The following is a 27,865-nucleotide window of genomic DNA, read 5'->3' as shown; positions in this document are numbered from 1 at the left end:
AAATTTACGTCATAAAAAAACTTGAAAGGCTTCAGGAAATATTACTCATCCATGTCAATCTTTGTACCTCTCTGTTTAGCAGGTATGTTTCGGTTGTCGCTTATTTAAAGATTTAACACAAACACCGCTTTATTTACATCTCGTACTCAGAATTGCTCAGAATTGTACCCAAATTGATTATTTTTTCATAAGTTTTCATTTCCGACAAGCAGGTGAATGCGGGTATTCAGTATTTACTATTGTGTTGTTACTGGAACAGCTGGAGAGCAGAATTGGACTGTGAGTACTATCCAGTTTCTTATTTAGATAGACAATAGGGGGTTTTAAGCTCTTTTACATTATTTTCTTAATATTCCCGAGATATAAGAAATAGGCAGGATGGAAGTTGCTGGACTCTTAACTCTTGAATACTGTTCAACGCCAACAGAATATCTCGAAGACATGTTTTATTATAAAGTATGTGACGTATGTCTGTACAGTTTTCAGGCACGTTGCTTCTTCATAGTGCCAATTTGCAGCGATGATATGATAAAAAGTATTGCATTAAGACAGATAAAGTGCGTTAGACTATTGAATTTGCATACGGTAATATTTGTGTCGCAAGTGATTTTTTTGTTATTTATACTAATATTCCATTGAAAGAAGGCTGTTAAAACCTTCAAAATAAAAAAGGTCACCAGTAAATTTCGAATAAATGTTTTTAAAGCTATCAACGTGATTTGTTTACATACATTTTACATAAATGCTATTACATATCTCTGTAACGTTCCAAAAAGGTATGTGGTACGTCGTTGGTTGATTTTTTCTTTGCAAACGGCGCAAAAAGTCCGTGAAAACGAATTATTTAATGGATTTCTCACTTCGCACGTGATATCCAAACGTTTCTTAAGATTTTCAGACGGTCACCTCTCAGGCAACGTAGACTGTATAAGTGCGTCTGATCTCTCGCTATTTTCTATGTATTTCTTACCGGCGTGGGGAAATGAAAACACACGCGTGCTGTAATTGAACACACGATGGACAAAACCACGACGTGAGTATGCATTCATTAATGCTTTGTAATATCAGCAATTGCTATTATCTCTTTACAAGGAATATCGTTTCGAAACTATTATTTAGACACGTGCACGTTATTGACGAAGTTGATGGTCTGCCGCGTGCGGGCTTTCGTGATTGCCGCTTGAACATTAAATCGCGGTTATAGAAACTGGACTTGATGAGAAGTTTAATTTGCACGCAGGTGAACAGATGTAGACATACATGTACCGAAAGCCTGTCTTTATGCCTACAGATTATGTTGGCAGTCACCTGCATGACTTTGATCAGACTTCCATCACGATGTGGTTCAGTTTGCAGCATGTGAGTTGAAAGAGGCGTCACATTTTTTTGTATAAAGCATTCTTACAGCATTGCGCTTGGGATTGAAGCTAGATATTTCACCCTCCAACCCAACCCCCATTCCTCGGACTGCAACACCAGTGATTACGAACATGCGGGTTGAGTACGAACACTTAGCAATAAATCCTGCCCGTTTAACTGAACACAAACTGACAACTCTATTTTGAAGGTGGATTTTAGGAGCCGTTCTATAATTTCAATGTGTAAAGTGAAGGCTTTATTATATAAGGCGCACATCATAATCGAGGCAGAACGTTCCCAAGTCGCCGGAGATTTCATCTCTTGTATTACTCCATAAGCGCAGCGGCCAATAACGGGAGTCGCGTTTTAATCAAATATGATAGTCTGTGATCTCGTTCTTTTTAAATGGGAACCCATTAGAATGAATACGCTTGAGGCAGAAGGCGTAGGATGCTAGTTGGGATTGGCTATCAGCCTGCCTCCGCATTTTATTTAAGGTAATGTATGTGGTAATGTATGAGATAGAACTAAAGCGTGGAGTTGATTACGGTGCCAGCAACGTAGGTGCCTAATACGCAAGGTAATTTCCATTACTTTTTGATAATGTATTTCTGAGGTTTTGACACGGAATTATAATAAGTATCATAGGAGCATTAAATAGCACGTGTAGATTGCACTTTGTCGGGTTGTTAACGTGACCTGGCTCAGTTGCGATCGATTTCGTTTCAACAAGGACAACTTCTAACAAGCTGCCAGGAAGGTTCTCTCTATCTTGCGTTTTCCTTAGGTAAGTACTTTAAAACATAGATGCTAAAGTTGCAGCAACGCTGCAGAAACAGAGAGAGAGAGACTATATCAGCATTAAGGAGACAATATCAGAAAAGGAGTTTGTCTTGCAGGTTTACTTAGTGCCAAGAGTCGTTGGCAGAAGCGAACCGCCTTGTTCTACTTGGTAAGATGTACATCCCATCGATTATGGTTAAATCGCATGCTATTTTAATTCTAATCAATTTATCTGTAAATTCATTGGATTTTGCCAGTTCTGCAAATTGGTGGCTGATTCCTCCAATTAGCCTGGTAAATGAAGAGAAGGTATGCTGTCTACCTGGAGCAAAATTAATCGATGTTTCTTTCGTTTCTATGTAAAAGAATTTGCCCACATGATTAATAGTCGACCTTCGCCGGAACCCTGAATTAATCACAACAGAAATTAAAACTGCATTGGTATTGGAATATATAGGAGAAAATTGGAGCCAAATATTACAGGTAAAAGTCAACATGCGAGGAGAAGATTGATCACTAACATGCAATGCATGAATACAAGGGAATTATGACGAATTATGCTTACCAATTGGCCTTTATGAAACCCATGCAAGTAAAGGCCACACGAAGATAATTGTCGATGCCATGAATTTGTACCTGTATAGCTCGATTAACCCTATCACCTGTTTGACATTAAAGTTAACGACGGCTCTCTGTTTTCAGGTTCATTTTTAAAGACTGAAATAGAAATGCTACCTCCTCCAACTTAGTTTTTATATAAGATCGAAAGCTTAGGCGCAAAATAAGAAAGTTGACTGTGTGATAGATTTATCCCAAACGATGGCATTTGCTAGGCGTTGATACATGTAATGAAAAAATTCGATCGACATGACTGTTTATAAAGTATAAATCTTCTTTTATTACCATTTCCAACTATAGACGATGGGCAGCCACCTCTTTCGCTTCAAATAGTATTTCGCATGACCGCTACATGTATATAACGCTGTATTTTGCCAACGAGCATCGGTTCCAATCGGTATATGAGAAAGTTAAAATATACCCTCTTCAATAATTAAAACTGATATTTTGAAGCCAACTTGGGCCTTTGCCAATAGTAATGGCCTTTAATGGAAGCCCACAGGGAGATGGCAATCAAAGTGGCACCATATATTTCATATCACATCTTTGAAAAGTAAGCTGTATCAGACATATCAGAAATAATCTGTATTGGTGCAACTGAGTTGAAAATTGCCCTTCTAATCCTCCTTTCACATTACATAGGATCCACTGGGGAAATCTCATTAGTATTGACCTCATACAAGAACATTGGATGGGGTTGGTATTTCCCTTCACAAAAGCTTTCGTAGTGATTCTTTAATATCGTTTTTATTTTCAGAAAAGGCGCAATTAAACATCCCGTTAACTGTTGCAGAAGAATGACATATATTCTGAGAACGCAGTTTGGCACATGGATGCCACGTGCTTTAAATTTTTAAAATTACAATTTGCGATGTTTTCATTCTCTGTAACAAATAGATTTCTCACTGTTTTTCTGAAAACAAGAACTGCGATATGTGCGGATGAAGAGGCAATAGGGAAATTATATCCTAAGCTCATTGTGGCCTTGTCTTTCATATCTCTAGTCAAGCTACATGTATGTAGTTTGTCGGCTCATGGCCTGAATGCTTGCTAATACTATATGCCCTATACGAACATGTGCATGTATTCACATGGGCCTTTTGACCTGCTTTTGTCGTTTAAACGTCGGGGCGTTTAAAATTGCCCAATCGTGGGCGTATACCTTTGTGTTTTGCGGCAAATGCCCAGGCCCTGCCGTGAAGAAAAGATTTGCGAGCTGTGCTAATATGTTACTGAGCTGAGCTGGAACCCATATGAATGCTGTCTATGAAGGCTATTTGGCTCGCCGTTGTAGGGATTTCTGAAATCTGTGAAAACAAGGCTGTCTCTCTCTAATCGATTGTTATGCAATATCTTTGTGTTTGACTATCGTTTGATATGATTGCTTTCAACGGTATCAGCCAAGAGTAGTTGAAAGTCCAGTTGCACTGTGATGAATAAAAATTTAGAGCGTGCAGGAAATATACAGCGCATTAAGTTATTACTTCAGTCTATTACTTCATCTACCGCACTGTCACAGGTTTTAATACCAGACAAAGAACCATCATAGAAATCCATTTGTCTTAGCATGAAATCAACAAATTATTTTTCAGCAGCAGTTACGGTTCTTCAATCAAGATAGTCTCAGGCGCCAAGAAAACAGAATTTAGCTTTTATTTCTGAATGTCGTGTCAGACCCGCTCGTGGAGGATCGTGCTTTGGGAGCGTGTCATCAGCTTCTAGTGATAATGACACCCTTGCACAATGCATTTGTTTGCAGCAAAGCAATTTGTGCCTCACATAAGAAGTCTGCAGGTGGTTGTTTCACATGGCGGTCCGTCATGTCGGGTTGCTGTCATTTCCTTTAATCCCCGTGGGCAAGTCGCCTGACGCGATAAGCACGTCTGCTGCTTTCCTGTAATCGACTTGAAATCTGCGAAATGCTTTCTGCTTTGTTTCTCTGAAATTCCGGGTCTGGAGTACAGGGAACGTTGAGGCTGGGACATATTGCAGCAGCATAGAAAAGCTGTGGGTGAGTAACGTGTGGGGGCTGCTCATCATTTTCGAAAGAACATCTTAAGGCAATGTTACATGAAGATAGATGTCTGAAAAAGCAAAAAAGTTTGGATCGCTCTGCAAGCATCTGTAGGTATCTATGAAAAAAATCGATTAGTAACGAAGGAAGTTTTACTTTTACAGGTTGATCATGTTCACGGCAATTTTTGCGCCAGGTTTAATCCACACGGTGTGGTTTTTTTACATAATTTTTTGGGTGGGTTTCTTTCATTCACTAACAGGAGGTTTCTCTATGTAGTTACGTACAGGTATACGCACTGTAGCACTGGTTTGAATGTAATCGCCCTTTTAATGTCGGTGGAAGAGTAATCGAAGGTACCTTGGTTTCTAGTCATGGTAGTTCTACCGACCGCCATAAGTTAAGCCCCCTTTACACTGGACGGCGTCCTTTCTGCGTCCCGTAGCACGGCACTGTTTGAGAGTTAAAAATATTTTACGTGCCGACAACTGGTCGATTATTGAGCATTCATTCTGCAATTCATTTTGGATGGAAGACCATCATACAGAAATGGACAAGAAAGAGTTTAATAGAAGTCACGAGGACGGCAGTAGAAAGAGGTGGAGGGGCTTGGTCCATGGAGTGTGGCGACAATCTACGATATACGGAGGTTAGGGATGATGATGATGATGATGATGATAATTCTGCAACCAAAGCGATGCTTGTGCCTCCTTTTTACGACCACAGCGATGCCAGTTTCATGGTCACACAAAGGACGCAGAAAGGTCGCCGTCCAGTGTAAAGGGGGTTTTAGGAGCAGTCGTACCAATGGGACTTAGGTTCATAGCTCACAACTAAGTAGGACTTGTATTACTACCGGACTTTTATTCCTACTACATGTGCACCTATGGCAGCAATCTCTGTCCATCCATTATGAAATCCTATCAATATGCAATAAAATTTTATAGTAAGCTATAAATATGATGAAAGATATCTAATAATTCGTGGATACTTTCGTATGTAATGTATAGGCCTATAGGACATACGTTACAACTCCACTTCTACTCTAGAATTTTAGGAATGCGCGCACTAGTAGGACGTGGATTACGACACGTAGGACTTGCATTACTTGGGAGCCTTGGGTCCTACGGAAATTGAATCCAAGTAATGTATACTCTAAGTTTTCCATTCCTTGCAGTGCATGGGACTAACATTACATGCATATGATAGTAAAAGTAGCTGAAGCTCCCCTATTACAAAAGATTCAAAACATGTTATTTTGATTAACGAAATCAGAGTTTTATCGTTTATCGAAGATTAAACTAAGTTCTGTCACAAGTTGACCAGACCAATTTACATTTAAGGATCCCCGTTGTTAAGCAAATTGCTCATCTTGTGACTTCAAAGAATTTCTGATCATTTGTGAAGATGCATCGAGTTTCATCTTATCTTCAACTTTCAGTCACTAAAACGTTTTCGTTTGTGCAATATAGCTTATTGAGAATAATTCCAAATTAGGATTTTTGTAGTGTAGCAGTAGTAGTAGTGGTGGGGGCAGTGGTGCTCTTATGGTAAGCCTTTGAGACTGCATTTGACAAAGATTTTGCGTAACATGATGGCCACAAAAACCGGTGGAGCATTTTCAAAACTGATGAATTTAATTCAGTTAATATTCATTTTTTCGTCATGTTGTTAATTAGAATGTTGATAGAGTAGTTTCCGAATGAGTACAATATGGCATTTATTATATGCAGTAACAGTTTAACACGCGTTGTTGAAAGCCTATTTGGCATTAACTTCATGGTGTGTTTTTTAAAGCAACGGAACTCTTGTTCCTAAATTTGTTAATTTGCTATTAAACACATATCCCGTTCTCAATTGTTATATTGCTTTTGTATATAAAATACACCAGAGTACACAGGTTGCATTAGCGAAACAGTGGTAAATCAGCTTCTCAAGTAGTTCCAAGGCGGAAATAGGGTCTGGGTAATAGACGTAATTTACCAACAAAGAATGAACAATATCCTGTAACATCCAAAGTTATGATCATTAGACTCCGATTGTATTGATTGCTAGATGAGATTGTGAAAGGCTCAAATCTTGGAGGAGGAATTATTCATTGTCCACAAAAATTAGCTGAATGTAAAAGCTGCCATTTTCTTGTGACCTTTCATCACGCAAAACTTCACTTATTCAACACTATCAGTCAAATTTAATCATATACAAATATCTGTCATTTTTTTCCATTTGAAAATGCGTTCGCTGAAAGCCAAATCATATTGAGCGTAACTAAATTTTCTCAGTGACATAACTTAGAATAATTCTGTTTGTCTGCTCGACTTACTATCTTAATCCGTTTTATAACAAGTTGGTACCACTGTCTTACAACTTCAGTCATCCTATTTTAAGATTACAAGAAGATCGAAAAAACCCTGCCGAATCTCAGTTCATCAACGTGGTCGTCCACTCTCACCACAAAAATATATTATATTGTAAACTATCCGAAAGTTTGCATTAACTTCTTAACTATTTTTGATTTAGATTTAATCAAAATTTTATATTATTGCTCACCTCAGTGGTTTAATGTCAGTTGATGAATGTTCACTGACCAACTGGCCGAATTCATTTCAGAAGAACAAAATTTGAGATAAACAAAATTTATTTTAAAAAAACGTGTTATTTTCAGGTGAGATATTACGTAATATTGATAGTACACCGACCAGGCAGCAACAATTCTAAGAGATGCACTCCAATATCTAATTTTAACATGAGTAAGCGTGATAAAGGAGTAAAATTAATACCCGTTGAAGGTACTCGTTAAGAGCGTGCCGATATTGAAAAATGATAGATGAATGAAAACGTAAACATTATTCCTCTAAAAGCTGAAACCACTGCCTCATTAGGCTGCCCGGCGGGAAATGTAAACGATTAAATCCAAACATTTAACAAATTGTAGCGTACGTCTTCACCTAGCAGTAATAAAAGTGAACATACAAATGGGTTTTTTGGTCCATTAAAATGATAGATGAACCTGTGGAATGATAAAGGTATTAAGCGTTCGTGAAAAATTGATATTCACGGCAATAATTCACGGCGCCGACACATTCACATGCTTTCAAAATAGACCGAGCAAGGGTTTGTTACGAGATCCCATGTGGCCCAAAGAATAATGTTTTCTTTACCTCCACACATTGGCTCGAAGGATCAGCATTATGATCTTATCTTTTTAGTCAAGATTTGATAAAGTCCATTTTACAAGTTATCTCACACGTTTTCATCCATTAAAAGGGACTCAATTAGATCTGAGGACCAGTGTAGAACCGTAACAGACGTGAGCATCACGGTGGCTTAAAGTGTCAGAATTCAACATGTAGGTCTACTACACGTTTTTCATCACAGCTCTCTTACACCTCAGACCGCATCTGTTGTACTTGACATTCCAGACGTAGCATTAAAACTAACTTATACTGCTTAGCACCAATAAAAATCCAAGTACTATATTATGAAGTTGAAAAGCATGAATAATTATTGTCATAGCTTTTATCTCTTTTAGCCCCTGCGTGACGTCGACTGATGATCTGTTACACCTGGCTGGTGACTGCTTTAAAAACGAGTCTTTCTCTCACAACCTGGGCTTTGGAAATATTTGATAGTCAGCGTCAGTGTTTATTAACTTTCATTATTGCAGCTTTTTTCATCTGACATAGTGTGGTTCCTCCTTTGCAGGGGCTTAAATGTACTAATTTTCTTCACATGTCACCTTTTTTTTCGAATTGTACGTCACGCATAAGGAAAAAATGTTGAAATATGCGCCCCATTATTTGAAATAGCGATAAGATGGATCGTATGATGAGTAATGCAAACTCGGGTGATTCTTTACGCATTATTATCTCAATATGGTACGCTTGGGTGCCAGATGATCATAAAATTTTTTTCTATTTTATTTCCATTTTTTACTACTATAAGGTGACACGCAATCTCTGATATCCTATTGCAAAATGTCAATTATTCATGCAAAGGTTTACTTTTTTATTTTAGGCAGATTACGCTCACCCCGATCAGTGGTCCTTTCGGTACCAGTATGCTTTGACGTGACATCCTTCAGTCAAATAAACATCAGTAGTTTCTCTTTTAATCTAGATCCCCATGCTTTAATCCACTGAAGATATGTATTTTTATATTCAATCTTTTCTTTGTCTGGTTTTGAAAAAAAAAAGCAGTGAACGAGGCAATATTGTAATGAGTCATGACTCATTGATAACGCGACCATTGTTTTAATACGCGTAGGCGTTATTAATGAGGCAGCGATCGTTAATTCTCCATATCTGGTGGCTCATGAAATGTTACTAATTTCAAAATTTAATAACTTCAACAATTTTGAAGATACTGAAATTAAATTTGGGGTGTTTTAGGAACATGATGCATATAGTAAATGTTAAAATTTCATGTCCCTCCCCTTTTTTAGTTTTAGCACACCGAAAAAATGTAAATCATAGGTCAGAAAACACCATACCGGTCTATGTTAGTCTGATAGTTTCAATGTCTGGCAGATTTGGCACCTCGTTTTCTTAAGATATCCCAAATTTAATTGCCATATCTTCAAATCTGTTGACGTTATTAAATTTTGAACTCAGTAACATTTATTTTGGACCATCCCATCTATGTTTGGGTATGTTTATTTTGCAATGGGTCTATTTGATTCCGATGTAAAAATGTTTCCCAATACTCATAACTCTAATACTCATGTTTCTCATAACATCATTTCCAATCGTTCCAGCCAGTAAGAATATGCAGAAAGATTATTGTCATTGACTCCGTGACAGACTGCTCTTCTATTAAAGTTTCAATTGAAAACAATCGGAATTGACTTTCTGTTAGACGATACACAATTTGCGAAGCCTTAGACAAGTTGGATAAAGGAATTACTTCTTTATGCAATCTTGATTGAAGACTTAATTTTAAGTCAAATATAGGGCACTGGTTATCTCGAATAAATGGCAGGATACAATCGTAATCTACAGTTTGAAACAGAATAATCTTTTCCTAAGAATGTCACCTTTTGAAGCTATTTAGCAGCTATATCCCAGTCGTACAGAGGCGTTTGGACGTGCGGCAGCACAGTAATGCTTTTTCCTAATACAGCTTGGTATCCCTGGATGGTCCTTTTGTTGTACATCGATTCAACCAAAATTGTCCATAGGTAGTTCGATTTAAGGGCATTTTTCATCTAGCAGGTAGGAAAATAATAGTTGGTTCTGTTAGAAACCAATTATTGTACTTTTTAAGTCGAGCAGCACATTCCTTTACCTAATAGATGTGTCAGACACGGTAATAATGTTGGAGTCAGAACTGATATATTTTGATACATGCTGTTGTGGCTGTAAGTATCCTCAGTTGTGTAGATAATGCGTCGGATCTTTTTAGGACGTTATTCTGTAATTCGTGTTCCATGAGGCATATTTTGTTATGTCAACGTTGTATAGCGCCCAGTAGCTTATTGCGCAGGTAAAGTTGGTATAGCAGTTGCGTACCTTTTAACCGTGAGCAAATATTGGATCACTTGTCGTGCTTGCATTGGTCAGTATCCAGGGCCAACATCGGTACTACTACTTGGATACACATATTTCTTAAGTCTTGGGTAAGAATGCTAGTGTAACAAGAACGGAAGTTCTAGGAATAGAAGTCCTAGGTTAGGGTAAGTTGGAGTATTGGGGTTAGTACATGTATATAAGTAATGGCAAGCGGACCACGGTTCCTAGCGGACTTCCATTCCTGTTACACCGGGCTTTATTGATATTGGTGTAGCAGTTGTGTATGCCAGGTCAACGTAAGACCAAGTGTTGCACTGACATTGGGCACGTACAATACCTGAGCCAATGTTGGACCACGTGGTATCGTAACGTTGGTCACGAACCAGAGCCAACCTAGAACCAACGTGGTTTGCCAGTAGGACACAGCTCACATTATTAAGTCTCGATTAAAAAACTTTTTTTAAACAATTTTAATTGACAGTAGGTCCCTCTTTAGAGGATATCTATCAAACTCCATTTCCAAACCCACCGACCTGTCTCTCAAAAATAATAACATCAAGTTCCCGGTGTCGATAAAATTAAAAATCAAGCGAATCAAGGCGACACTTGGGGCGATCATTTGATTAAAGCAGCCAATATATATTTATCTGTTATTGATACTGACTGTGCAGCTCTAACAGGATTCACGAGGTAATGAGCCTAAGTAGAGACCAGTTTCCATGAATTATTTTAGCCTCGTGCATCTTTCCTCTGATTTCTGTTTTCGTTAATTTGATTGATTCCGTTTTTTGACGCACCAAGAAAAAAAAAACACATTAAAAGGCAGATTTATAGTTAATTATTTGGACGTGATGGCGGTGATGAACATTATAGATATGATATTTCATGGTGATTATAACAAAAGCCCATTACCTATGTTATTCAGAACGGTTTTGATTTCAGACACTGTGACGTATAGAATGGCCGCACAAGAGAAGTTATGATCCCAAAAAAAATCTGTTTTCGCAATTACATATTAATAAAGGAAAAGGTTTGGAGGGTTTTACGATATACTATCAAGAAATGTAGAAATTTGTCGTATAAAATATATTAAAATACAAAATCCACAATTTGTCTATAGAAATAAAGAATAATTAAAGGATCGGTTTGGGATTTAAATAAAAATGATTTTGCCACAGAACGCGCATATAAGATATTACATATCAGAGAAAAAAGCTTTCACAAAATATAGGCCTACATAAAAATATGATCGTCCTGAGACCGCTTTCTGGATTCCAGCATGGGCAATAAGAAGCTGTTCACGCTGAAGCACCGTTCTGTGGGGAAATGATAGCGATAACAATAAAAGCAACGAGGATAATAACAAAAGAAATTAGATTCAGCACTAAAAGTGTTATCAACATCGTCTGTATTTCTCTGACAATAAAGTTGATAGACCGTAACGGCAGTTTACGAAGCTCTGATGTTTTATTAATGACCAGGTTTATCAACCGGTGTTTATTGGTAATTGGCGTGATATTTTACATGTCTTGGACAGCAATTGGCCCATCTCTAATAGGAACTTTTGTCGTTCCTCAAAACGGTCAACTGCTGCTTTTACTTCCAAATCATTCGAAATACCGCGAAAACTTACCTCACATTATTACATGTATGTAAAATTTGGCGAACGCCCTCTTGTATTTAGAGAATGTAGATTACATAACTGAAGAGGTGTCCACTAATTACAATGTGTCCTGGTGCTTGACTGTCAACAAAACAGCTCTTCTTTACTTGTGAACCTGACCCTTCGCTTTTTTTAAATGTCAAAGGTAGGCCTATAGACATAATCCGTAAATTGCCGGTAGTAGAGTAGATGATACGTTGTCTCGCTAACTTAGGTCAACTTGTGAAGATTTTATTGACAGACAACATTTTGAAGCTCTTGATCTTCTCGCAGATTCACTCAATATGTAACTAACATTTTTTTCCTTTTTGTCGATACTCTTACGTAAGTTAAGCCTCTTCAATCGATTACTTGTAGGGTTTATTTTCTTTACCTTGTCTTCCAAAGTAACATGGTCGTGTCTATCTCGATTCCCATTGCGTTTAAGAATTCAATCTTTCGCTTACAGTTGTCAGGGATTATAAAGAAGAAGCTGTCAGAGCGGAAAAGGGAAAATCCAAACAATTTGAGACTTTATTCAGACGGGAGATATTATTGATGTTATGCCACGGTTTATTATCAATACACTTCCGTACATGTCATCAGTTGTGGTAAAAGTGTTCAAACACACAATTTTGATAAAATTAAGTAATATTAATTTTATCAAATATCCAGACATCAGTTGTTTCAAATTTGGTTTCACTAGACGAGAAACTTTACGAAAAATCAGTTCAAAAGTGAAAACGAGTATAACGTTGTATTATGTAAAAGATCGATGACATTAAGAATTAAGAGTAGCAGGAAGAGTAAGTATGTGTTGAGTGATAAAAGAAATTCTGTAGGAGTAATGATGTTTTTTTTCTTTTTGCCATAACCGGCACAATATCACGGGTCTTTGTAAAAACGCTGTTGTTATGCGTAGTTATGTGTGTTGCAATAGGTAGTAATGGAAACGGCCGACTGCGTTATCAGAAAATGCAATGTTGGCATGTGTCTATGATGAACTGAACGTAATTAACATCCTTATAGTTGTCCTACGCTTGCTGCATTCCCTATTTCCTATTATGATGCATTGATTTTAAAGACATTTTGCCGTAACGTCTATATTCAATATAAGAAGCACCGGATTCTGGGCTCTTTACCGGTAATTCTTCCTTGTTGCTGTGACTCATGGCCCTTATGAGCTTTTTTTTACTTACATTACACTTACTTAATGTTCCGAATCATGAATGTCTCTTTCATATCTTTTTCTTTGGGCTTCGTCTCCCCTGACGAGAGACAACACAAACCGGATTGTTGTTTGATTCTGGTTAAAAGATTAATATCAGCCGAGTAATATTAACGTGTCCAAGTTTTCTACTAGATTTTTCTTGCAGTAATAAAGATATACATTACATTATGATTTGATGCATATTTAAAAAAAATCTTTTACGTGATACACTGAACATCTTACAGGTGATCTGCTTGAGCTGTGTAACGAAACATAAAAGGTAATTTTTGTCATATTTTTTCCTTTTACAGATCTTCTAAAGAGGATATCGATAATATCTGGGCGAATCCATATGTGCAAAGGTCACGTCTCACTTGCCTTGTTGAAGACTACAAAATGTAAAAAAAGGTTGCAAAGAAGACACGACATCGTTCATAACTAGGTTCACAGTGTTGACTTAAAAGGAACCATGTAGACAGGTGACAAAAGGAGGCTTGGAACTTTATCGGAAATTACTTCTCCAAGAGGCCACTTATTTGGATGCTTTATTCTTCTAGGAAAATTACTTCGTCAAATAAAACTTCAAAAACCGTATTTGCGGACGAAGCAATTTACCCGTAACACGCATTTCTATTAACTGTATTCTGAGCCTCCATCCATCAGCGTTTTCCTACTTGATTCGGACACCAACGCCTGTTAAATACGAGCCTTTTCATTAAGCTCGTGTTGTATGTCGTTATCCTCTGTTCGTGCGCAGAGCTGTGACGCATGCCTCTTCATTTTGACTTCTCACATCCGGATCTATAACCTTTGATTTAAACTTTGCGGGATTTCATCACAATCGCAGTCATGGTTGAGGTTGCTAACATATCAGGCCACTATGCCTGCAATGCATCGCCACACAAACAATTCAATGATGAAAGATATGTCATCTTTGCCATGCTCGGCTTCCTGAGCATAACTGGCGTAATGGGCAACGCCTTGGTGTTCGCGGTCTACCACAAGAAACGGGATCAACAGACTTCGACTCTATTCATATTGACATTGGCAGTGGTTGATTTTTTCACCTGCCTGGTGAATGTTCCACTGACACTTTGTATGGAATATCTAGATGGCTACATTCAGTCAGATTTTCTTTGCAAGTTTTATCACTTTATCATGACCTCTTCGGTTCCATTCTCCTCTTTTATTATGGCTGCCATTGCGGTCGACAGGTACGTGTTCATCTGTCATCCATTTTCACACCTGATGAATCTGACAAGAGCCAAACTCATTGTGGTGTTATTGGCGGCTGTAGCTGCACTGGAAGGACTCATCGTGTGCCTTTGCTATGGTGTCACTCAGCTGTGCCCCGTTGTGCCTGAAACTGGGATCGGCAACGGAACAAATTTGGACACAAAGAATGAAACGTTGATGGTGATTTTAGACACCGGGCACTGCACTGCAAATACATTCATCCTGGGGCGATCTGTGAGAAAGAACTTTAAATATTTTCACATCTGTCTTTACATTCTGTCCCTGGTCGTGGTGGTGGTGCTGTACTCCTTGTTGTACAAATCCCTTCTGGAACGGCGCGCCAAGAGACAAAAGCAGAAAGCAAAGCTCCCGAAACTGAGCTATGCCGATGGTCAGTCGGGTTTGATAACAGAGGAAACGGAATTGAACACATTTCCAGTAGAAGAGAACGGTACAGAGAAGATACATTTAACGACTCGGCCTCCCACAGAGTTTGAAAGACGTCGCGCCATGGAGAAGGCAAGGGATAGACAAGCTAACATAAAAACTGCCGCCATGTTATTTGTTGTCGCCGTTGTGTTCATCATCAGCTTCTTCCCTGCAATGCTAATTACTTCGAAGCTTCTAACTATCAGAAATCCGGACCTTGCTAAAATTTTCTTTTACTTCTACTTTCTCAACCATGTTGCCAATCCCGTCATTTATTCTTTTATGAACCAAAACTTTCGGGATGATATGAGAAAACTGTTGAACTGTTCGCGAAACCCAAGTTTGTAAATGTTATGGTGTGTGCAGGAGGCGTAGTTGGTAACTGTAAAGACAAATCTTTCAGTGAAAAGGCCATACGACGAGGACATTTCAAAGTTTGCAAATATTATGAAAGAAGATATTAATACGAATTACGCCGTTTCCATGATTTTTGTAATACAAGTTGAAAAATTATTGTTAACTGTATATCAGACGAATTACAGATTCTATGTCTCTTGCTGGAAAGCGATTGAAAGATTAGTTGAGTGCAATGTGCTATCATTGTCAAGTGAATCTCCAATATTTATGTATATATATAATAAATATTTGCTGACACTAAACAGTACTAGATGTTTTTAGAAAAAAAAACGGTATTTGAACATGTGTAAATCTCGTTCATAAGGTAATTTTGTTAAAATGTAAGCATGTAGTTTGTTTAAATTAGTGAAATAAACAACAAATAAACAACTGAAGTCTTTAATCTAATAACGAATCGAATCACTGAAGCTCATTCTATAGGGAGTGAAATTCTCGTTTAAGCCTCAAAGTGGGAAGACACGTAGCCAGCATATTCACCTGGACCACCATAACATTTAGCCCAATTCCAAGTGCTGAAGGCACTTTGCTTAATTTCACCGTGTATTTGGAATAAATTGGAATGCGACAGGTGTAAGGGCTTTTTAATCCCCCCCCCCAAAAAAAAAAAAAAAAAAAAAAGATTGTAAATTAACCTCTAGCAGTAAATTCTTATACATGTGAGTTGCATTTTAGAGCGAAACAGTTCCGAAACCGAAGCCAGACTCAGATGAGCATAGGTACATTACTGAGTAGGCCATCTGGCCATATTTTCTTACACCAATTATCGCCCCACACCAACTCTAAACGGAGCGGTGAAACATTTCAAGTGCAAGAAGGTAGATGGAAGATGAAATGTTGAAAACACTTTCGAGTTTGGTTTGTGATAAATTGTTTTCCTCTTGGAGCGACAGCAATTTTTGAAATCGTGAAGATCTTTTAATTGGATGTTCACGTGACATTTGATGGTCTGTGACTTTACGTCAAAAAAATCCACTTATCACATTTTGGTTTAGGTCCCTTGTCGACCTGGTGGGTAGCAAACGTAGTTATTTTTGTCTCTTTGTACACGTGGGCAGTGTATGCTTCAAATGGATCATTAAACCCCAAATTTGGATGACATGACGAAGACAAGCACCGTAGGTGTAAAGTCAACGATAACTTAAAGCGTGTGAAAAAGGCATTTCAAACATACATTACGCACACAACCATGAAATGTCATCACTGCTATGTGATTATTTAATATGTTGCCAATTATTCCGCTTCCTTTCCTGTCGAACTATGAGGACACAATTTCTTCTTCCTTAATAGGTCAAAAATGGTACTGAAGCGCACACACACACACACACACACACAAACACACACACGCACACACACACACAGAAACACACACACACACTAGTTTACACACACATACACACACACATGCACACACGCACGCACACACACACACACTACATGGCTTTGTCTAAAACAATTGTGGTTCGGTACCGAGGGAAACCGACTTCGCAGTGGCATCATGCGCTTGCATGGAATACGTCTTTCATGAAAGTAAAACAAAATATATCAAAAGGAAAAAAACGAACAAACAAAATATTTTTTCGCTTTGGAAGTTAAATTCTAGCTAGCAAAACGATTTCTTATCTCTTTAATGTTGTTAGCAAGACAAAAGTTGGAACAATTTGTATGGCGGTCTCGTCCAATAGTACCTGTATCTCTTTATGTACTTTTAAAAATCCATATAATAAAGGTATACCGGTATATGAAATCTTCAACCTATGTGCAACATTTACATTTTTTCTCTTTTCGGTGTGTATTGCTATACCTTTCTTTTCCCATCATAAATGTGTGAGCTGAAATTGGAAATTTACATAAAATTTGTCTTATTCAAAATGAATTTTTTACCCCTAAGTGATTACTGAGTTATTACTGCAAACAGAAGGCATTGGTCATGTTTCTATACAAAGAACATATTGACAAAACGGGTAGTCGCCATTCTTACATACCCAGCCCAGAGTGGAAGCTCATTCCAACTCTAACACCGGTCCCAATCACGGGGGTTTGTTTTCTATACGTATATATATCTAACATATATGCGGAACTGTGGCAATAGTGCGTTGTCCATAAGATGGCATGTGCTCAAAACCCATCGCATCTCTATATTGGAATACTAGGGACTCGCTCAAGTGAACATCTTACAAGCATCGACCAGCATCTTTAGACATGTTACCACATTGCTTGCCTTAAAATGAGAAGATACTTATCAAACACGAAGAGTGGAATAGTCATTAAATCCCGGCCAGGGCTTCCAACTTTTTGAAGTTTTTACGGCGTCCTGATTCCTAGGTGCCCCATTCAGGTGCAATATCACTATTTACGTGATCAAAATGTGGTTTCAAACGCATTGTAAGGCTCTCGATATCTGGTCTTTAAATTTTAAAAAGATTAAAAATCTTAAAAATTTTAAAAATAACTATGTTTTATGTAGAATATATTAATTTAAAAAGTGAACTCTGAAATATCAGAAAATAATATTTTTGTAACACGTACAGCGTATTTGGCATTTAATTCCTCCAACTCACCCCCAGCTGGTTGCCTGGTAAATGTAATGAATAATAACATTTGTGTTAACATAATTGCCTTTAATTCCTTTCACCCTCGAGACCTTGGGCCAGGCAGAGATTTAAACTGTCGTTAACCTTTAACTTTACAAGTACACGAGGAAATCAGCATGCATCGTTCATCAAAATTAACGTTACACAGAACAGAGTCAGGCCACGCTAGAGTCGAATTCTCTGATTACATTAATCAACCAATTTCTTGCAGTGAGGTAAGCGAAGTGTTTCTGAGAAACAGGGGAGGCTTGGTTTTTGTTCTACACTGAGGCGATTTTCTTTTCAAACTCGATCCCCGGCGTTCGTCACGAAATGTAATAAATGAAACAATAATCATCGACGATGAAACTTCGTCGTCATTGAGAGGCTAAATCTCTGTGAAGTTAGAGACTTGATCATCAAAATCAAATCAGTCGCAATGAGTGGTCTCTGATCTTAAACATTTGTCTCTGCGTGATATTTCGGAGTGATTTTGCAAGATTTTACAGCAATTTGATCTCTTTTGTCGTAAAGCGGATATCGGTATACTTCTATCCTCGTTTTTGAATCACACAAATAATGTTCTTTTGAAATATACAAATTGACATCAGATACGATTGTCCCATTGGCTCATTTAGACTAAAAAGGTAAACTATTGCAGAGCAGCATGTCTTAACCAGCATGAACTAGCTGTGCCCATTTTAGAAAATGATAGATATTTTCTGATGAGATTATCTCGGTTCGACTCAGAGGGTGGGAGCGGGATTCATGGCGAGTAATTTAATTCTTCAGAAACGAAGACATTCTCCTTTGGTGATACGTTTCCTTCAATTTTGTCAAGGAAGAAAAGATTATCCATAGCACATTTTCTAAATACATTGCTGTGTCTGAGTGCACGCGTGTACGTGATTGCGTGCTCGGTGGGTGTGCGTGGGAGAGAGAGAGAGAGAGAGAGAGAGAGAGAGAGAGAGAGACGTGAATTAACGTAATAAGACACCCGAGTAAAAAAGAATGTCGAAAAGTTTCTTATAATACCATCTGCGACTTGGCGGTCTCGACCCCTTTATTGTTTGTGTGAAAGATTTGCTTTCAAATGAACATTGTTCTACATGCGAATCACTGCTTGACAAGTCTTCTGTTTAGATCAATTTGATATTACAGTTGGTTTCAGCGTGGGAGCGGGAATTCCGTGATGCTCTGAAATTTTAAGTCCATATCTCCTGGTAGGCTTATGTTAGTGTACTGACTTATCTTTTCGATTTCCTAGCTGTCGGTAGATATCCATTTTGTTCGATCAGTCTGATTTTAGGATTTGTACTGTTTAGTGCTGGTATTCTTACTTTGAATTTCTTTGCCTTTATCTTAAGTAAGGATTAAGTTAACATATGCGCAATCTTGGGCAATTAAGGTTGGCTCATTTGTTTTCCGAAAGTTCACGCTTTCTCGTAGATTAGTGAACAAAACACATCCAGTAAGGGGCATATTCTTTTGTGCATGTGTAGCCGGTGTAACAAAGTGCAATTCCATAACCGTCGATGTTTACATCTATTATTTGGCCTAGGGTTGTGTCTTGTCCTCTTGCACCTTCTTGCAATACTAAGAAGAAGCGTTTTTTTTCTACGAATTTCAAGACTTTCAAGATGTGTCATAATACATCTTAGGTTTCTAGAATCCGTTTTTAAAAGAACTGGTATGAGGGTTTTTGAGAATTTGGTGTTTCTTGTTTTGTACAGAGGGATAACAAAAGGATTGCACCATAAGTGTGAATAGGGGGCTATGTGACAAGGGGGACTATAAAGGGTGTCATCGGAGGTTTAAAGTAATTGTAACCCTTCATTATCATCCAGATACCGAAAATTAGGTTTTTCCTGCATCTAAATATTCTGCAATACATCTGTCTTTGTGCTTATTTAAAACAATAAAAACCCTCGAAAATATAAAATATTGGCGTTAACATTTGTCGTTGCAATGTGTAAGTATAGGCAAATCAAAGGAGTTATGAGTCCCTCATTACAAATTCCTACGGTTTATGACAGCCATCTTGGATTTTCTTAAATTGTGAACGGACTATGAAAGTTTGTTGGGACACATATAGACGTCTTTTTATGTTGTCAAAACATGCAGCTTGGAAATAGCAAAGGAACTGTCCAAAGTAGGCTCCATGCTGCGGGAAAGCACTTATCACCTTTTAAACAGACGAAGAAAATTGACATGGGCTGCAAGAGCCATTGCATCGACCGTTTGCCAGAACTGGCGCCATTTTGTATTTTTTGACGATTCCATCTTTACTGTGAACAACGTGAGGGGACATGTGAGAACATTGAGAACATCATCCGGTTCTTATATGCCAGAGAATAGGTGCATTTCCTCACAAGGCAGTCCAATTTAATAATGGTTTGATGGTGCATTGGTCTCTACGGAATTGGTGAACTGGTGTCGATAAATTGAAACCTAAACCATGACCGTTACATTGGAATTCTGGACCAGCACTTTTTACCATCGGTAGAAAACATCCCTGGTGTCAGAAATCGTCCGTTTATTTTGCAAGATGATAACGCTACATCCCACAGGGCCATGGCTGCACAAGAGTGGCCTTACCGACATGAAATCAACAGGATGGACTAGTCCAGTCAATCTGTAGTTTGATTGGAAAGCATTTGTGTATTCTAAGCTATTTGAATAAAACTTAAAATGGTCGCCATTTCCATAATACCCATATGCTACTTTTTCTGGTGGAGAACAAGCATTTTATGGTGCAATCCATTGGTGTTTTAAGGAAATCCAAAATGGCCACCATTTTCCTGAGGAATACTAGTATATGGGTTTCAATTACTGTCAGCTAGAGAGACAGAGTTCATTATTATATGAACATAAGTTAGCATTAGTCTGTTTCTCGGTGTTTACAATGTTTCTATTACCCCATGAGGCTATGAAATACATCTGGTATGTAGCAAGTGTACATTTATGAGCATAATGAGAAAAAAGCAAGCTGGCTCACATGTGCTTTAGGAATGCAAGTGAATGGGGATTTACTAGTATTTCCAATACAAATGGCAGTCACCTTGCAATTTTCTCATAAAATCCAAGTGTATAGACTTGATAAACACCAGATGTTTATCATAGGAAAAATAAGAATGTGAGAAAACAATGACAAGCAAACCTAATTTGATACTGAATACATATCTCCCTGGCAGTTATTGAAACGCAATCTACTAGTATTCCTACGGTTAATGACAGCCATCTTGGATTTTCTTAAAATGTACACTTATTAGCCACCAGATATACATCACAGAAGAAATAAGGCTACGAAAAAATCTGGAAAATCAGCTTACGTCAACTCATTTCATAATGGACCCTATACGTGTATGTCTCTCTAGTAGTAACTGAAACCTTTGTGCTAGTATTTCTCTTGGAAATGGCAGTCATCTTGGAATTTTCTCTAATACCAAAGGATACACAGTTGTTATTCGCCAGATATATATCAAAGAGGCGATAGTGATGTGACAAATACTGAAAAACAAACTGAATTTAATTAACATTTTGTTATGAACCCAATGTTTCTCTGGAAGTAACTGAAACCCGAGAATCAGCATAGTATTCCTGTGGCAAATGACAACCATCTTGGGTTTTTTAAAATGCACAAGGATACACACTTGTGACCCAAGAGAAAAATATGATAGGAAGTATAAAGATGTGGCAAATACTGAGAAACTTAATTTTATGAACCTTAGTTTCTTTGGTGGTAATTGAAACCCAAACACGTGAAACAGTATTCCTATGGCAAAGGGCAGCCATCTTGTTTTTCTTGAAATACCCATGAATACAAATTTGTTTTCAACAAAATATACAACATGTACAATAAGGATGTAAAAATATATAAAATAATAAATAAATAAAACCGAAAAACTACTTTACTTTATTATTATTGACCCTTTATGTTTCGCTAGCTTACTCACACGTGGGGCCGAGATGGGTAGGCGGTGGGTTCGCTGTTCTGAATGGTTGTAGTTAATATACCCCTTCTATTCATATTTTCTTATAGCATTGACGGCCATCATGATTTCTTCATAATGCCCATGACGGGATTCCTTAGTTCGTCATTTTGTAGACTTCATAGGAAAGCAATGTGGTAAAATAAAAACTGTTGCAATTACTTTCCAGATCCGCCTCAAAATGGCTTAGTTTGCCTAGACTATCCTACGAAGTTTAATACTGACAAAATAATATGCGTTTCGTTAGGGCTAAGCACTCGTCTGTAAACCTGTAATTAAGACAGTAACTTGACATAACCACTTTTCAACAAAATACCAATTGAAAAACCTAAGAATTCCAGCAATTGTTTGCCTTCAAACAAAATGGTGCAATACTTTTGTCACCCCACTGTAGTTTTTCAGTAGTACACTATGTAGTACAGCATCAGATGGTGCCCCTCCACCCGTTGTCTTTGAGATGTTTTGAATGATACATGTACAGGGAATTGGTATTAGCCTTACTGCTATGGCTAGCGTCTTGAACATCAAACTTGTCAGTACTTCGTACTGACGGTCACGTAGCTTGCACATATATAAACGGAAATTATTTCCGCATTAAAAAACACCTCTTGGCAGAACTTTTGAAAAACTCGCAGAAGCCAGCTGATAAGATACGTTTTGCTTATCATTATGGGTCTTTTTGTCTCGGCGCAATCATCTATATTTGGCGAAGCGCAACGTGAGATTAATACTCCTGTGGTGAAACATGGGGTTCGTTTCCAGAAGAGAATGCTTCTGATGTACTTGGTGTTTCTTTAACATTTTGTGTGGATTCCATCATTCTTCTCCTTTTCTGAAGCCACCAACTGTGTAGGCATTTTAACAGAACTTGAGCCTTGACGCCCAGTTAACGTAGACCGAAAGGGAACATACATGTTAGGGTTGTTTCGGATATGCTCTGTAAATGTTTATGTCGATTTTCTGACCCGTGTGGTCTGTTTTAGTGTGACTTTTTTTAATGAATGAGTAACAATATTATGTAACAGCAGAGTCTATTCTTTACGTATCGGTACTTGGTTCCATTTCACATTCGAAAGCCGATTTCAGTTTCTTAGCACAGTTCTTACCAAGTACTGAGTAACGTTTGCCTATGTCACTGTTTTATATTCTGATGAGCCGTAGGGCTCAAAGGTTTAATACATTGAAATTGAAATGACAACACTGTCATCAACATCAGTCCCCTTTTCTTGGAAAGGGGGGGGGGAGATTTATGTTATTGTAATTTTTGACTCTTGAAACGCAAATCAAGTTTATTTCATTTATCGTGTACAATTTTCATTTAATTATTAATTTTTTGTGTTAACCCCATGGCTGTCAAGGCATATATCTGTTTTGCTTATTTCTTAGAAGATTCTATGTGCTAAAAACAAATCAGTACAATTTGAGAACATAAAGTATTTTCAATGTTTTTCGGTCGCATGTATCCAAACTCTGTCGCATTGTGGTGTGGATTTTGTTTTGTATTATCTGATTAGTGAATCGTTATCAATGCAGTTCTTTGTTCTATTGTATGGTGTGAATATGTCATTCACAAGAACATTCATTAAAGGCTCGCTGTATGAGTTTCCCATTAGTTGTGGTGAAACTCTTCATTTACGTTTCCTATCTATATCAAATAAAAGACAATACTATACACACGCAAATATCATTGATCAAGTTCTCCCAGCAATGATGTACCATATTTTATGTACTAATAAACATCGACCTCATGCACTCATGAAGCCATGTTATAGCAGATTCATGTATTCAAACACTTAGAAGACTGCAGTGGGGAAATCTGACCGACAGGTATTGCCTTCGCAATCTCTCGATCAACTGGTCGTCCTTGTCTTTGATCTTAAACCAACACAAAGATGATTTATACTTGTTGGGGTTCTCTGGGTGCTACGTACAGCTTAGACCCCATTCCCACAGATTTTAGATCGATCTATCCCTGTGGGGAGTCTCACTAGATTACTGTCAGCTTAACCGGCTTAAATGTGTGTCCCGCCTACTAAAAGCTGTAAGGGGGTAATTAACTACCGTGTGAGCTCAGCTGACAGCAATTTAGCGCGAACCCCCAGGGAGTTAGGTCGATCTAGATGGATCGATCTAAATCTATGGGAATGCACTCTTAGAATTCAGCGAGCGACGTTTAATAAAAGTCTCATTAGGCCTGAATTAGGCTATATGGAATTGAAAGACCCGGCAGGGCTCTCTGGTGATCAAAGGCGACCCATTTCCAACGATTTCTAATAAGAGAACATCTTGTCGCTCCGTTAAAAATGTCATTTCATTTTTCAGATGACGAAATGAAGAAAACAAATATGGGCTTAAATCCCTTGTGCAATCAAACTGAGATATTTGAATTAGTTTTCACTAACTGCCTATCTTGCGCGGGAGTTATAGGGTCTTTATTTTTGTACGCCTCATTTTCCAACACATTATCTACCTTAGTTAAACATTATAACCAATTGACTCTACACGATCCTTGCCTTTTTCATGTCATTTAAAGGCAGAAAGCAAAGGACAAAGATAGTTTGCCTTTCGTATTAAATGGCATATCTTGCTAATTTGAGCAAAATGAGGCTCTTTCAAAGTACTTATTTACTTTGTAATATCGACATTTACGATCGATTAGTCATTTGGCATCATCAAGCACGAAATCTCAGTTTAGTTAAAGAGCGAAAAAGTTTATAAATGGCCCCATGAGTAGCTCTTCAACGATATCCGTATTCTGTTGGGTTTCAAAATACAGGGGTACATGTACATGGGATTGTGTTTCAAGGCTTTAACTACGCAAAATATGTTCTTATTCATCCTAATACACATCCGATATGTTGACTGTACACTTTAAAGGAACGTTTATATCCTCGGCAATGCAGTATACATTAAAGGTTACAACGTTGGTTATATCTTTTCGCTGTGCTACTCACCACAATGTCAGTCTTGTGCTAGTGTTCTCTTGCTAAATATAGATGGCGCCATTTATCGTCAGAGGTTTCCTTGAAGTGCACAGTGTGTTGTCACTTCTAGTGAATAGCACAGCAAGTTAGCCAGATACAAAGAAATTATATCAGGTCGAGATTTTTTCCATACTTTAAGAACGACAGGTACGAAAACAAAAGTGATACATTTTGTTCATGAAGAATACTCAATTTTATGACCGAAACTTATTGCTCATTAAAGTTTCGCACCGCACTCTGTTTTCAACCAAGGAAAATATAATTCCTTGGATGACGATCAACATAAACGTGCATTCTATTCACTGGTAGTATCTTTGTCAACTGCTATATCACGTATTACATTATACTTCAGGTAACCAAAACCCAGTCAATCTGGCTACGTTTCTGGCCCACTTCAGAATATAAAGAAACATGAAGACATACGTGTGTAATGGGGAGAATCCGAAATAGACCGAAGTCTCACGAATAAGTTTGAAATATGGTAGATTTTTGTAAGATCTGGCCCAGTCTGGTAAAAAAATCACGCTAGACATTCCAGTCGTCAAAAATATATTTTATCTAGTAATTTCTGCAAATAGCCGTTCTAAGATTCCCAACACATGGCATTTTGCTAATAACGTTCATTTTGCACACTAAACTACCTGTAGACCCGTACTTCATTTGCGAAGAGGGTAGGGAGATCTATTAGATCCAGGTGACATACCATTCATTATCCGCATAAGACACAAAGCTTTCACAATAAATTCCTCAAAAGTCACAAATGGTTATAGACTTTTGGCAACTATAATGTCGCTCTTTATTACTTTTGTTGAAAATAAAATAATAAAGTTTTTAATTGCCCGTTATTTGTTAGGGCCTACAAATCTTGCAGCATGCACGCCTCTTTCAAACCTTCCAACTGCTGCTGCGCATGCGCTGTCGTTTAACGAATATAGCGAAAAAGAAACTTTCTGAAAATTTCAGCAATTTGCCCTCATTACCAAAATATAGTCTATATAAAACCATTGATTAAAGTACTACCTATAAACACGTTTTCGAGCTGTTTTTAACCGTCGTGAGTACTGAGTAAGATTCGCCAATACCCATCTCTATCACGCTAGTGTCTCAGAAGGATAAATATTCGACTAAAATGGTTTATAGATCGTGTTTTTGTCATAACGATTCCCTTAAGATGTATTGTTTTTGCCAACCGGCTTTTAAATGCTATAAACGTCCATAGGAATTCTATCCAAGTGGATACTGTATTTTTTAATGCATTTATTATCTTCAAATCCAAGCTCAATCGGTGGATTTTGACCTACACGCTCATATGGCGGTTTGCCTTTGACTGTGCACATTTCCCACTTATGGCAAACGATTTTAATTCTCAGTCAGTCGTACTATCTCGTGTTCATCATTACATAATTTCGTCTAATATCTTCCCTTTTTCGGTTCAGAAATGTTGACCAAACATTTAATCGATGGATACCCAATTGGCCTAAGGCTTTGTGTATATCCGATGCCCACTCCGGATGAATTGCTCATATTATATTCTTATAATTCACAATTAACCTGAAACATTTTCCATCAGATAAATTGTTTTTATAGTTTATCATTTGATAGTATGGATGGGCAAAAATTAAACATGTAGACAATGATATTGCGTTTTTCTGTAGTTTCTCTAACAAATCATGCCAGTCCCCATAACTAAAGCAGCTTCCATATTGACCAACATACTCTGGTTATGCATTCCACATTTATACATATACCTTGTAGCAATGGCTAGCATTTCCGCTCTCCATGGTAATGGTGCGTGTTGTGAAATGGACTTCTGTGTGAAACCAGGTTTATTACACAACAATCTTAGCTACCACATGCTACCTACATGTACCGGCAACGACTCTGTGTCCAGTGCATTGCGTGATTAATTTTTGCTCTATACATGGTTGTTAATGTTGAGCATTTCACGCTTTGTTTGGAATGGTCCCAGTCATTATCGTATCAGTTTACACGCTGCACAACGCTGTCTTGCTTATATAGACAGGGCCGTAGCCTGAGCAAAATGCCTGGGGGCAGTAAGCGGACACGAGGGGGCGAAGCCCCCGAGGGGGGAGGGTGTCGGAGAGGGTGTCCCCCTCCCAGGGTGTGGAAAATTTTTCAAAACTGAATGTATAATACTGCATTCTGGTGCATTTTAACTGTTATTTATTGCTCAATCAGAAGTCAGAAATTGTGGGTTCATTTTGCCATAAGTACAGTCATTTTTTCAACACAACACGCCAATTGGACTTCATTTCGTAGATTGTCTCAGGATCAGGAATAACGCTTCTTCCTCTGTGGACAAGCAAGAGAGCCGATCCGCTAAGGCGTTCCTCTGCCATGCCTGTGCGTGTCCACAGTTTCAGACGACAGAGGGATGAAAATGATCTCTCACATGCAACACTGCCCACTGGTGTTGCAAGGAAGAGTGTAAAGATCCTACGAAGTGCAGGGAAATAGTCATGGTCACAGGAAATAAGAGCAGCTGCTGCATCCTTTGGCCACATATCCTTAGGAACATCACTAAATAACAGTTTCCACTTTTCCACTTCAACTTCTAGGTTGTCTTCCTCATCAGGGCCGATTTTTTTTGCACCTCAAATTCCAGGGGGGGGGGGGGGGGGGCAGCTGCCCCCGGAGGCTACAGCCCTGATAGAAAAGTAAACCAGAAGAGATTGGGCCTTACACAAGGCATACATGTATATACTACTAGAGTCTTGCGATTTGACCCAGCTGTTGACAAAATGTGCTTTTCTTTTTTGAACTTTCAACTCACATTAATTGAGGACGATTTATAAAAAAAAAATGTTTTCAGATGCACTGGTGGTTTGAGGATCTTAATTCAGAGTGGAGAGAATGCGGGTGGCACCAGGCGACACTGAGATAGAGAAAAAATAATCTCTCTGGAACCGCCAGTGAGATGACAATTCACCGCAGCTGGTTTCTAAATTGTATTTCAAGGCTAACGGTTAATGTCGTCATCCCTGACCTGCCACTGATTTTTTTCTCTTTTTCATTGTTTGAAAGCCAAGTAAGAAAAAAAGACTGCAAAGGAAATTGTCCTGAATCAAAACGAATTTAAG

At 38.1% G+C, this 27,865-nt stretch overlaps 1 protein-coding gene across 6 annotated transcripts; it reads left to right on the top strand.

Moving 5' to 3' along the window:
* The first annotated feature begins 258 nt into the window (after positions 1–258).
* On the top strand, positions 259–15,782 carry LOC106155219 (orexin receptor type 2). 6 transcript variants are annotated; one of them, XM_013529939.2, is made up of 2 exons: positions 259–279; positions 13,448–15,782. In XM_013529939.2, exon 2 carries the CDS (start codon positions 13,986–13,988, stop codon positions 15,147–15,149), a length of 1,164 nt encoding a protein of 387 aa, XP_013385393.2. In that variant the 5' UTR covers positions 259–279; positions 13,448–13,985; the 3' UTR covers positions 15,150–15,782. The 6 variants fall into 6 exon arrangements, with proteins under 6 accessions (XP_013385393.2, XP_013385395.2, XP_013385394.2 ...); XM_013529941.2 differs by lacking the exon at positions 259–279 and adding an exon at positions 884–1,033; XM_013529940.2 differs by lacking the exon at positions 259–279 and adding an exon at positions 1,653–1,856.
* Positions 15,783–27,865: the final 12,083 nt, after the last annotated feature.

Source organism: Lingula anatina, chromosome 1 (genome assembly GCF_051362555.1).
Source record: "Lingula anatina isolate TDL-2025a chromosome 1, LinAna3.0, whole genome shotgun sequence".
NCBI classification, from domain to species: domain Eukaryota; kingdom Metazoa; phylum Brachiopoda; class Lingulata; order Lingulida; family Lingulidae; genus Lingula; species Lingula anatina.
The sequence above is the reverse complement of the archived record's forward strand: the minus strand, read 5'-3'. Positions and strand labels throughout refer to the sequence as shown.

Coding starts and splice junctions, on each gene's coding strand:
- LOC106155219 (XM_013529939.2), top strand. CDS start 13,986: ATGGTTGAGGTTGCTAACATATCAGGCCACTATGCCTGCAATGCATCG.